At 25.1% G+C, this 12,405-nt stretch overlaps 1 protein-coding gene and 1 long non-coding RNA gene across 2 annotated transcripts in view; both read right to left on the bottom strand.

Annotated features, from left to right (window-relative positions):
* LOC129610752 (dynein regulatory complex subunit 4) overlaps window positions 1-270 on the bottom strand; it is a 47,551-nt gene extending 47,281 nt beyond the window's left edge. The window contains exon 1 of the mRNA XM_055523474.1: window positions 135-270. Coding sequence (XP_055379449.1) covers window positions 135-161 — 27 coding nt within the window. The 5' untranslated portion in view covers window positions 162-270. The remainder of the gene's footprint in view (window positions 1-134) is intronic.
* Window positions 271-1,353: 1,083 nt separating this feature from the next.
* Window positions 1,354-12,405, bottom strand: part of LOC129617054 (uncharacterized) — a 143,808-nt gene continuing 132,756 nt past the window's right edge. Inside the window, exon 4 of the long non-coding RNA XR_008697673.1 lies at window positions 1,354-2,149. This is a non-coding gene — a long non-coding RNA (uncharacterized LOC129617054). The remainder of the gene's footprint in view (window positions 2,150-12,405) is intronic.

Genomic DNA, 12,405 nt, shown 5'->3' with positions numbered 1-12,405 from the left:
TAATAAATTAAAATTATTTAATAATGTATTATTTAATTTATTTAAATAATTATTATTATTATTATTATTGTTGATTTCTGATAAGAATTCTTTATTATTTATATTAAATTCTAAATTATCAATAACTTGATTACCATCATCAATATTAATAATGCCTCCATTTACAAAACCACCACCACCGCCACCACCATCTCCACTATCATCATTTAATACATCACTTTCGTAATCAATTATGTTATCAGTAATATAATTTTCAGTATTGAAGTCAATCATCAGTTTTTAATGTTATATAATCATTTATAATAATTGATTTCATAATATAATTTTATAATTTTATATTTAATTTTATTATTGTATAATAATAGTTCTTATATAAAGCTTCATTAAATATTTATAAGTAATTTTTTTCTTAATTATTATATAACTTTTATATTTTAAGAATATTAATAGTTTTGGTATGTCTTTTTAACAATATTTAAAAAATAATCTTTATGTATGTCATTTATATAACTTCTTACATAGTTTAATCATACAAATTTATTTCAGTTTGAATAGAGCTAATCATCTATAAATTCGGTGAGAAAATTTTTCGTATTTAAATATTTAAAAGAATAATTAAAGCTACAGAGTTATCAATTGGCAAATTATTTCGTTCATATTTCATATTATTTACTAAATCTAATTATTATTTATAATTTTCCAGAATTTTTCTTTAATTAATTTATTGTTAATTTTGTTTATATTTTGTATACAATTTCTATAATTTTCTTTGCTCAATGGTCTTGTCAATTATTTTTTACTCGATTTAAAATCATAATTATGATTATTGTAAAATTATTATAAAATAAAAATGTAATTAAAATCTGATTATTTAGAAAAAAAAAAAAAGTTTTTCAAATTTATTGAGAGAATAATCCAAAATTTTCCAAATAAATTTTTTTTTCTAGATTTTAAAAAATTTTTGAATACTTGTCAACTTTTTATGTTTTTTTTCCTAATAAAATTATTGATAATTAGAACAAAATTTTATACAAAATTTATTTTTGATATTTAATTAAATTGAAACGGAAAAACAAACTATCAAAATATATTCAAAATTATAATGGAAAAGGTTTTTCTAACATAATTTTCTCTTCATTTAAAATTTTAATTAGAATTAGATTTTCTAATATTTTTTTTTAAAAGATTTTTCTTGTAAAATGAGAAATTTAAAATTTTAAAATTAAATTTTGTGACAAATGAAACAAATAGTTCTACTTACAAAAGAATTCTAGTACAAAAGAATTAAGTTTAAAAAATATTTTCATGAAAATTTATGTATGACAAAAATAAATTAATTATTGTAATTATTATTAGTTTATATAAGACTTATTCTAAATTTAATTTTTCAAGTTTAAAAAATTTTTTTTTACTTATTTTTACTTTTATAATTCCACAATATGAATTTCCAAATATTTTACTTATATTCTTTGCTTTTGAATTTAAAACCTTAAAATTCTTTTAATTTGTAGGCTAAAATTCAAAAATTTTAATAGCTTCCTTATCTTATCGTAATTCCTTTTCTCATCCTACTCTTATTCAAGTTATTTTATATTCCCAATTAATTTGTTTTTCGATGATCGATTAAATGAGTGAACGATAAACTTTTTGGCTCGAAATTTGATATTTTTCTATCAATTTTTCTTTCTATCACTGTAACGCTTTGAAGAGATGATTTTTTTTTTCCTTTTATTTTTCTTTACTTATTAATTAATTTGTCTGAAATTTAGTAATATTGTTCATTTTCCTTTAAAAATAATTGGTAAAATATATATGAAATTTTTCAAGGTGTTCGCCATTTTAATTAAAATAATAAAATCATGTTATTTAATACCAAATAATGGTGATGTGTGAATTTCAGACGAAAAATACGAATTTGAGACGATTTTTCTTTTTTTGTGACAACCATTTAAAAACTTTTGATATTTAATAGAAATTTTTTTTGATATATTTTTTTTTTAGATATCCTTCGATTAATTAATTTTCATTATTGTTTTAAAATCCAAAATTAATTAATATTTAATTATTAAAAATATTTTATCACAGCTTTTCGTTTTAGAAGCATTTCTCATTCCAGATTTAAATGTGATCGAAATACGAAGAACAAGGTCTGAAAAAAAAAAAATTAAAAAAGAAATTAAATATTTTAGAAATTAATTAATAAATATAAATTATTAGTAATAAAATATAAATGAGTACTAATTGTTGAAAATAAAGAAGTTGATATTATTTGTGTATTATCGTAATTTTGGTAACTAATAGAATAAATGCAATGACTTTGCTTTAAAATTTTCTTTATAAATTTTTGCTTCTTTTGAAATATGGTCACCCTCACGGCTAATAAATTGATGTAATACACTAACAAAAGTAGGTTGGACAAATATTTTATTTTAATTAATTTCAACTGTTCACCTTTTTTCAGGTCTGATACCTGTTTGTATATACCGTGGGTGAAAAAAACAAAAAGGTTTTTCATTTGACTACTTTTCAATTCAAAATCTCAAAATCATAAATGTTCTTTATCTTTTGGAAAACTAAATATAGTATTTTTTCGAAATATTTCCTAAAAAGTTAATTACCTCGAAGAAAGCGCATGAGTTATTTTAAATCGTTTTTCTTCAATTTCTATTTATATTTCTTTCCTTTCTATATTTTTTTACTCTTTTTACAAAATCCTTTTCTCTTTTTTCATTCTATTTGACCATCATAATAAATTTTTCCTTAATTTTTGTTTCCTTTACTTAAGATAAAAGAAAAAATAAGATAGAAAACCGACAAATATTAGAAATGTAATTATATCCGGAAGAACCGAAATTTTTTGGCAGACAAATTTTTCTTTTTCTTTCACAAAATCTTTTAATTTTTAGAAAAGTAGAAAATGTTTAGAATCCTTTTTGAAAAAAAATAAGTAAAACTTGAAATTAAGATTTACAATCAACAAATTTGGCTTAAAAATTAAAATTAACTTGCGTTGTCGAATATATAAAAATAAAGTTGGGCCAAACGAATGTTTGCCAGAACTTTTCTTTTCAACAAGGAAAATGATTCTTCGAAAAGCAATCTAGCTGGCTACTACATTATTTAAATCAGTTTCATTCGTATATCTACATTTTATATAAAACAATTGCATACATTTAGGATGAGAAAAAAAAAAAAATTATAAAAGCATTTATATGATGGTTAAGCAAGTGAGTTAAAGAAAATAATTCCTTTTTTTTCCGTTAGCATTCTACACGGTTTCGGAAATATAAGGTGTAGAAAATTCGAATTTTACGAATTTCGATAGGCGGTAACTTAAGAGGAGGTTGAGATGGAAAAAAATTTGCTTGTAAAGCAGTAAACTTTGTATTTAATGTCTAAAACGTGCTAAAATTTCAAACTTCTAAAACCGCATTTCAACCTTCTAAAATCGCAGTTTGAAATTTTAGCATGTGTTAATTAACTTAACCACGCATGTGTTAAGTTAACTAACAATTAAATTTAAAGTTCGATTATCGCGAAATTATTAACTAAAAACTAAAAAGAACCTATTGCTACTTGTTAATGCCAGACATAAAATCATGAAAAATCATTAAATAAAAAAAGGAATAGACGGACATTGTAAAATATCAGCACTGATTTCTTTTCTTTAATTGCAATAAGCTAATAATTTTCTAAGATTTCCTTTTCGAAAATAACAAATTGGAATATTTAAGACGAAAAATAAAAACTAAGATAAATTGACCTCTTCTTGTCTGTTATCCTTGTTTATGAGATTTTTTTTTGTTTTCTTTCTAATTTAAAAAAAAAACCAATCCAACAAAATAAATTTTCTAGTAAAAAAGAAAAGAAATGTTAAGCTTCAGTCCTTTAAATTGGTTATTTTTATTTTCGTCCAAGTGTTTCCATTTTTAACTTTCCTAAAAATGTAGTTTTGTATAAAATTGATCATATGAAATCCTTGAAAACAATTTAAGATCTATGGACAAGTTGTCAAATACCAAAAAAAACCTTACTCATAACGATATTTTGATTTGTTGACAGATGGAAAATAATTTAAAATTGAATATGGTGATGGTGAAAGGGGGCGACGACTTACAACACATGAATGAAAAACTGTAACTTCACTTGATTAAAGCTGTTCTAGAAACTTCAAGCTGTTTTCAGAAGCTCATTATTTAAAAATTTAGCAGTGTGAGTTAGGAATGTCATTAAGAGAATTCTGCGATTTAAGTTAGAATTACTATAAAAAGTTCGGAATTAGTTAAAAAATTAACTAAGACGAATTTTAAGAAATATTTATTTGACTTTTTAGTTTTTGCCTCTGTTTCGAATGTCGTTTATTACCTTTCATTAATATTTTTCTAAACATAAGCAGATTTTTTGAAAGCATTTAGTATAATATGTTTTTTCCATACAAAATTTTGTTAGATTGTTTGAGGGAAGTTTTTTTATCTTTAATTTGACTAATATATTAGAATTAGTGACTTTAATACTTAAGCAGTTCTGCATTATTACGGCAAATTCCTTGTCCCCTCTTTAACAATAGAATTGGATTTATAATTATCCGTATTTTGCTGCTGCTTCAATTTAAAATTTTAATAGGAATAGAAGAAAGGAATTTTTTTAAGTTTGAGCTTTATAAAAATTTTTCTGTTTAAATAATAGAATCTTCCTGTTTAAATAAAAATTTCGTGATTTCAATATTAAAATTCATAAAAAATATTAAAAAAATTTAAAAGCAAATAAATCGAGTGAAAAATTAAATTTTAATAAAATTTAATATTCATTATAAAACAGGATTTTCTCCTTTATCGATTTATTTAAGGAAATAGAAATCATAAATAAAAAATTTTTATTGTTTATTCTAAATATAGCTAAGCGTATATAAAATATAATTTATAGTGAATACTTAATGTTTTCAGTTCATTTGCACCAAAAATTGAAATATTTTTCATTTTTTTTAATGTTAATAAATTTGTATGTATAACATTATGTTTTCTGATGTTATATGTAGGCGTACTACAATATCCACAAAGCTATTTAAACCCGAAGATTATAATATTTTAATATTCAATTTTAAATCGGATTATCAGAAAATGGTAATTATGCATATAAAACATACATCGACTGGAATTAATAATAAGGGTGTAATGTTACGTTAGAAAATTAAAATTTTATCTCTAAAAGAAATAAGATGTTACTTTGGGCGATATAGTTTTTAAAGTTTTAACTTGCAAACTTTGTAAGTAAAAATCCCAGTTGAATTTTATGTTTAACAAATTGAGTTTGCTTAAAAAAAATAATCGGTTTCTAAAATATGTCGCCTTTCATACAAAAATTGTATTTATGAACTGTATAAAATTAGATTTTAAATGTTCGCCGAGATATTCACATAATCTAACGGGTATGTGCATTTACCATTGTTTTTTAAAACAGTAGTGTAGTGTTTGTACAAAATATGGTTCGGCAGGAAGAAATCTCAGTCTGGTTGACAAAAGCACATAAGTCAAAAAACTACAATTTCTGATTTTAGAACAGCTGAATAGTATTTTTTCTGGAGCACATTCTGACAAGTACCAACTCATAAGTTGGTATATATGATTTTTTTTCTTAAAATCAACTAAGTAATAATCAACCTAAAAAAATTTCAAATTGTTCTATCCGATAAAAACACATAAGTCAACTTATGTGATTTTTACGGAAAAAATTTCATGTAAGAATACGACTTATTTTAAATTTTTTTGAACAAGTAGCCTATACGGTGTAATTCAAATTGTGGTTCTAGTTTTAAATAACTTTACTTTATATGATTATTTTACTTTGTGTAATAAAATTTGTTGAAATTACTGTTTAGTTTGATATATAAATTTGGTGTGATTAATTCGCTTTATTTGTTAGTATTATAATTTAAAATAAATTAACATATTGAAAAGATAAGCATTAATTGAAAATAATAGTTATTAAAGTTACTTTTTGATAATTTCAAAGTGAATTCTAAAATGTCTCTTAGTCGGTAAATTTTTTGTAAAATTAGTGCAGGAAAATCAACACAAAGCTGATAAAACTGCTCAAAATTATAAAGGTATTTCCAAACAAATTTTAAGTGACACAAATAATTTTACCTCTTATTATACCCGTACGAACGTATGTTCGAAGGGTATACTAAATTTGCCATACCGTTTGTAACGCTAAGGAATAATGTTCTGAAATATAGACTCAAGTGAATTCTGAGTTGATTTAGCTTTGTCTGTCCGTCCTTTAGTCCAGGCGATAACTCAAAAACAAATTGAGCTAAGTTCTCACAAAACCAAATTCACCAAATTTTCACAAATGATTTATTGTAGTAAGTGCCTATTTAAATTGGACATGATCGGGGTACTGGTTTGGGTAGCTGCCATACAACTTCAAAATTTATAGTCAACTTGTCTTATGAGACAAATTTTTTAATGAGAGTCCTTTCATAGAATCTACGTGAATTTTACGTTTTACTTGTAAAAAAACGATTTTTCTGCAAATGGTTTGTGTTGAAGGTAAAGTATTTTTGAAATAATTCACATAATGTCATACTCATTATCATTCAAAGTTTAAATGCTACTTAATTTTTGTTTCACTTGATTGAATAAACAAAGTTCTTAGGCCTAAAACTATTTAACATATTAATCATTCAAAAAATTAAAAGAAACCCTTAGACTTCTACAAGCACAAAATTTAGTAATTTTAACATTATGTAAATATTACAATATGTAAATAAATACTATGTAAATACATTACGGCAAATAAGAAGTAAAAAATTATGGAGGTGATAAACAAAAAATTATTTCCTTCAGACTACAAGAATGATTGTAGGTAATAAAATTCTTTTTGTTAAATTTAATTTTAATTCAATAAAATATTTAATGTAATTTTGAAACTTTTGTAACACAAATATACTTACATAATAATCCCTATATATATCATATTTCAGTGTTATCACATATCACAATATAACGTATGTAGATGTGGTAACACTGAAATATAATTATATGTGAGTAAACAAATAATATTTTAAATTTAATATTAAATGAGTGCTTTATTTGTTACTAAGGTAAACAAACGTATGTATATAATATTTTCATTTATAAAAATGATGTAAATATATATGGGTGTGTAGACAGGAGCACAATTTATCGAATTTTGAAGTACTCGAAAAAGTTAATATTGTAAGGCTTAAAGATAATAAAACATATTTAAGTTGATAGTTTAGTGTTTTTTATTTTTGTTTTTTTTTATTTGTGACATTTTGACATTTTTTTATACAAATAATTTTATTTTACTCTACGTACATATGATAAATACATACGTAGGTAATTATAATGTAATCAAGTAACATAACGCTAACAAGTGTATTAATAAGAGTATTGAAAATTAAATTTGAAAGACGATTTAATATACTTATTCCTTTAACCAATATTTATTTGCAGGCAACACAAATAAATACATACATGCGTACATATATGCATTATTATCACAGTATATTATAGTAGCCGTTTATAGAAACATACGTATGTGTGTCAATTCATTTCATGCATAATATATTCGTAGTTGTGTATTTAAATTTTTTTATGAGAAAATTTTATTATTAGAATAATTTTATTTCTATTTAATGATCACGAATGAATAAAATTTTATATTTATTTTATATCGTAAATTTTGATTTTGTGTAATTAAAGCTTAAGAATAATTCTAAAGCAAATAATGTATTTGAATGATAAATTTTGTTATTGATGGCAAAGTAATAATCGTTCAAATACCAATTAACAAAAGTGTAATATAAATTAATTCACTATATTATTTAATTATTATTGTCAGTATACGAATTATTTATTTATTTTTTTATATCCTGCACCTTCGGGAAGGGTATATTAGCTCCAACAGCTAATTTTAAATATTTAGAAAAATAATAAAGTCAAACTTGACAGTCGAGTGCCAATTATAGGTCAGATATAAAGTAACAGGGTATAATTCAATCGTTATATACCGACTGAAACGTTTTTACTTGTTTAATGAATATATTAGATTTCAAGTTGGCAGGGTCGATTTCAAATCAGATCAAAGCACTTTCATTGGTATGTGGATTCTTTTTAATCTTTAAAAGATGTGAGTATTTTAATATTTGTATTTATATTTTCAGGTAATAGTTCTCATTCGAAAAAGTTTCCATTCGAATTTGCTTCAATCAAAAATAGAATTTCTTAGAATAATTTTGAATAGAAAATGTTGAGGTGAGCTGTTGCATTCGCCGGACAATTATTTTTATCTGAAATTTCTTCATTGGTAGTTAGACTACGAATGTTTACCGACCACATTGTGTATACATAAGGTAGGTTATGTGATGGCAACAAATTTTGCATATCGAGTTTTCGGTGGGAATGCACTTACAACCAACCTGTCGATCTGTCGGTCTGTGTGTGCACACGTGTATCTCAATAGCCAAATTCACATTTTTTTGGGTATGTTAACTAAGAGCTTATTAGTGTCCTTAAAATTGTAAAGAAGTATTTAAAATAATGTTGTGGATTACTTTTACTAATCTAGACAATATACATTGTGGTCGGTTTTGTCCTTGAGAAATTTTTTCAAATCAAGACTAGAATCGATCTGTAACTGTCCAAGGCACAAAAACATTGCATCAAAAAAGTTACCAAGAATGAGAATGCTGAGTATTGTTAACTAGGTATTGAAAAGCTTCAGAAATATATTGTTTTTTTTCTTTGGGAAACATCAGTCTCTTAAAGTGCAGGAGCATATTTCAAAAAAATTAATTGGATCACATGACTTATTTTTGAAAAGCCGAAAACCGATTGTTCTATTTTGTGAAATCCTTTTTTTCAAAGAAAGCACACACGGATCGTTTGGTATATAATGTTATTTGTTTATACGTAGTTGTTTTATTTATATGTATGTATGGTGCTCCATGTAGTCCATTATGATCTACACAATATTAAATTTTAAGATAATTTTTCTTTAAACATACAAAGTAATTATTTTGTTAAAGTTGTAGAATACCAAAAGTTATATTTAATGTTTAAAGTTTATCTATTTAATGTTAAAAAAAATTATGTTATAAAAATTTAATAAAATTTTTTTTAATATATGCTTTTTCACATGATTCGCGAAAATATTTGTCTGTTAAACCGTTAAGATTTGACAACTAATCCCAACTAAATATTTTACCAATTTTTGATGCCCTAAACAATAATATCTAAAATTGTACGGTTTACTGAATCACTTTGCAACTTGCATGACCAATATGTTCGACCAACTTATTTGAACCACGTGGCTTGGCCAACACGCATGACCGCCAACATATTTGACCGACATGTTCCACAAATATGCTCGAACAACATGTTTGACCAACTTGCATGGCCAACACGCATTACCGACATGTTCGATCAACATGTATCGAACATGTCGTGCAGGGTATAAAAAGTTAAAGGTTTCCCCTTATGTTAATTGTTTTTTTCTTAAGTTTGAATGTTTGGTGTTCCGAAAGTATAAGAAATACATCAAGTAATATGTTGCTTTACAAGTCGTTTTAGAAACTGTTAATTTCAAACTGCCATCTTCTTCGAAAAGGAAGTTGTAATCAAAAAAGCTTAAAAAGTAGAAATTTCGTGAAAATTTGATAAAATCCCTGTATTTGGGAAACCGCTGAGGTTTGATCACTACTTCCAAACAAAAATTTGACCCACTTTTGATGCCCTAAACAATGATTATGTAATATTGTACTATATACTAAATCACCCTGTGTGATTATATGGTCGGCATTTATTTTATTTGTCATACAATCAGTGAAATTTTAATGTAAAGAAATTGAAATTTTTTAATAACTTAGAAACCTCTAGAAGGTTAATGAGATGTTAGAAATGAAAACAATTTTTAATAACAATTAAAAAGGGAAAAAGCTATCATTTAAATAGCAAAGTCGTATAATTATTTATTTGGCAATTAATTTTAATTATTAAACATAAAACATGGATTCTTTGGAAAAGTTATAACGTTATTAGACCATATTTTCTTGCGGCATTCTTGTCTGAAATTTTTAAATGAATGAAAGAAAAGAATTCGTATTTAGTAAAAAGAGAATTCTTTTTAATGAAAAGAAATTCTTGTATGTGTTATGTTAACAACATTTTAAATTAAAAACTCCTTCAAAAGAATTAAAAACAAATACAAACGTTTCAGCCGGTATAAACCGACTGAATAATACCCTGCACTTTGACAATCTGAGTTCAAAAATTTGTTTTTGAAATATTTAGAAATAACTTTTATTGCTAAATGACAATTACTTGAACCTGTCAAACCATTTAATAGAAACTTCACAGATATTATGTCTGACCTGTAAGTGGACACACTACTGGCGAGTTTCATGAATCTAGTTTAAATATTTTTCCAAATATTTAAAATTAACTTTCGGAGTTGTATGGCAGCTATCCGAACCTGTCAAGCAATTATATTAAAACTTCAGAAATACATCTGACCTGAAATTGGCCACAAGACTGCCAAGTTTCCGAACCAGTGCAGCCATTCCATTAAAATTTTCAGAACATATGTGAAATGTAGTTGGACACATCTTTACAAAATTTGATATTAATATTTCTATATTACTTTTCGAAATATTTTAAAAAACCTATTCGAGTTGTTTTGCAGTTACTCGATGATTCCGTTGTCCGAATTTGTCCAATTACAATAGCAGGAGTCCTTGGCACAAACGAAAAAGCTTATGAAAGTTTGGTGTCGATTGCATTGTTCGTTTTTGAGTTATTGTGCGATTGGATTTTACGCTGAGCAAGAATATATACATATGCTCATACCGAAGACGACTCCTTCATGTCGTTACAAACTCCATACCAAAGTGAATATACCCTTCACGAAGTGCAGGGTATAAAAATGTTGTTCTTGTAAGGAAAAACAAAAGCTTTTTAGGGAAACGAAAAGAACTTTGAAGTCTCATTAATTGCTTGTAACACTTTTATTTCATAGTGCTGCAGCGATTGTTTTTAGCACTTTTCCAAAAATTTTTTGAATTGCCTTATATTTCCTAAGCATCAAAAATTCAAATTCTACAAATTTCAAGAGGCAATAATTTGAGAGGGGGTGGAGTTGGAAAAAAACTTTCTTCTAACGAAATAAATTATTTATTAGTGTCTAAAAGCTGCTTTTATCAGCACCCCAGTGGTTTAGAAGAAAAACGACATCAAAAATTTGGAAAAACGGATTTTAGATAACGGTAGATTTGAACGGCCATTTTGTTTTTTTAAAGTTTAATAATAGTATGCCGCGATTTTTAGGATTTTGGTGGAGTATGACTTCTAGAGGGGGGAGATAGGTAAAATTTTTGTTTCACGGAAATAACTTTCTAGTAAAGATCTAGGTACATTTTAAATTTCAGCTTTCTATATTCAAGGGTGTAGATTTGTAGAAGTTTTGTAAACATGCCCACGGACGGACAGACAGGGCTGACAGAGTGAAACTAAAAAGCACTTTTTTTCGAAAAATTTTTGGAAAAGTGCCAAATACTCGTATGACTGATAATTTATATCATATAAAATAATTTCGAATTTTGTAACATTTTTCGCACCTTATATTTGCGAAATTTCAAACTTTTCCAAATTTCTATAAAATCAGAAATTTGAAGGCAAAAGCATTAAATAATATAATTATTTTTCTTAACTTACGCAATTGACGCCTAAATTCGAGCACTATTTTAACGCCTCTTTCAATTTTTTTTTCTCATCCTGAATATATGCAATTTTTTGAATACTTTGGCTATAATAAAGTAATTTAAATAATGTAAAATATTGTTTTTAAAAACAGGGAAAATTGCTGCATTTCAAACCAAAATCCTTAAGAGTTATAAATATAAAATGTGTACGGATATTGTAAAAGAATGCAGCGCTTACACTTTATATAGGTTACAAGTGGGTTTAAAAACTTTCTGCGAATATAATACAATATTATTTGTTTAATTTTTTGTGCATAACAATTTTTTTAAAAAATAAATAAATAAAAGCTTATTACGAATGTGGTTTTTATTAAATATTGGTTGTTGTATGTCATTCAAAGGATTGAAATAAATTTTAAATAACATTAAAAATAAAAGCAAACTTCTAAAGTAATTAGAAGCCCAAAATACAATTTTTGGAAATCCATGTTTTTTAAATTTACAGTAATATAACATCGAAAGACATTGCCACGCAGCGATCACGTTCGAATTTTAAATTCAAGTGTGTGGTGCTGCTAATAAGGAAGCTATTTTCATTACCAAGCGGTTTACGACATTTTTTGCTTGATTTTTTTAATGTAAAATATTTATGTTCTGTTTTTTTTATGTTTAAATGAAAG

Source organism: Condylostylus longicornis, unplaced genomic scaffold (assembly GCF_029603195.1).
Source record: "Condylostylus longicornis isolate FDR11 unplaced genomic scaffold, ASM2960319v2 ptg000001l, whole genome shotgun sequence".
In the NCBI taxonomy this organism is placed as follows: domain Eukaryota; kingdom Metazoa; phylum Arthropoda; class Insecta; order Diptera; family Dolichopodidae; genus Condylostylus; species Condylostylus longicornis.
The sequence above is the reverse complement of the archived record's forward strand: the minus strand, read 5'-3'. Positions and strand labels throughout refer to the sequence as shown.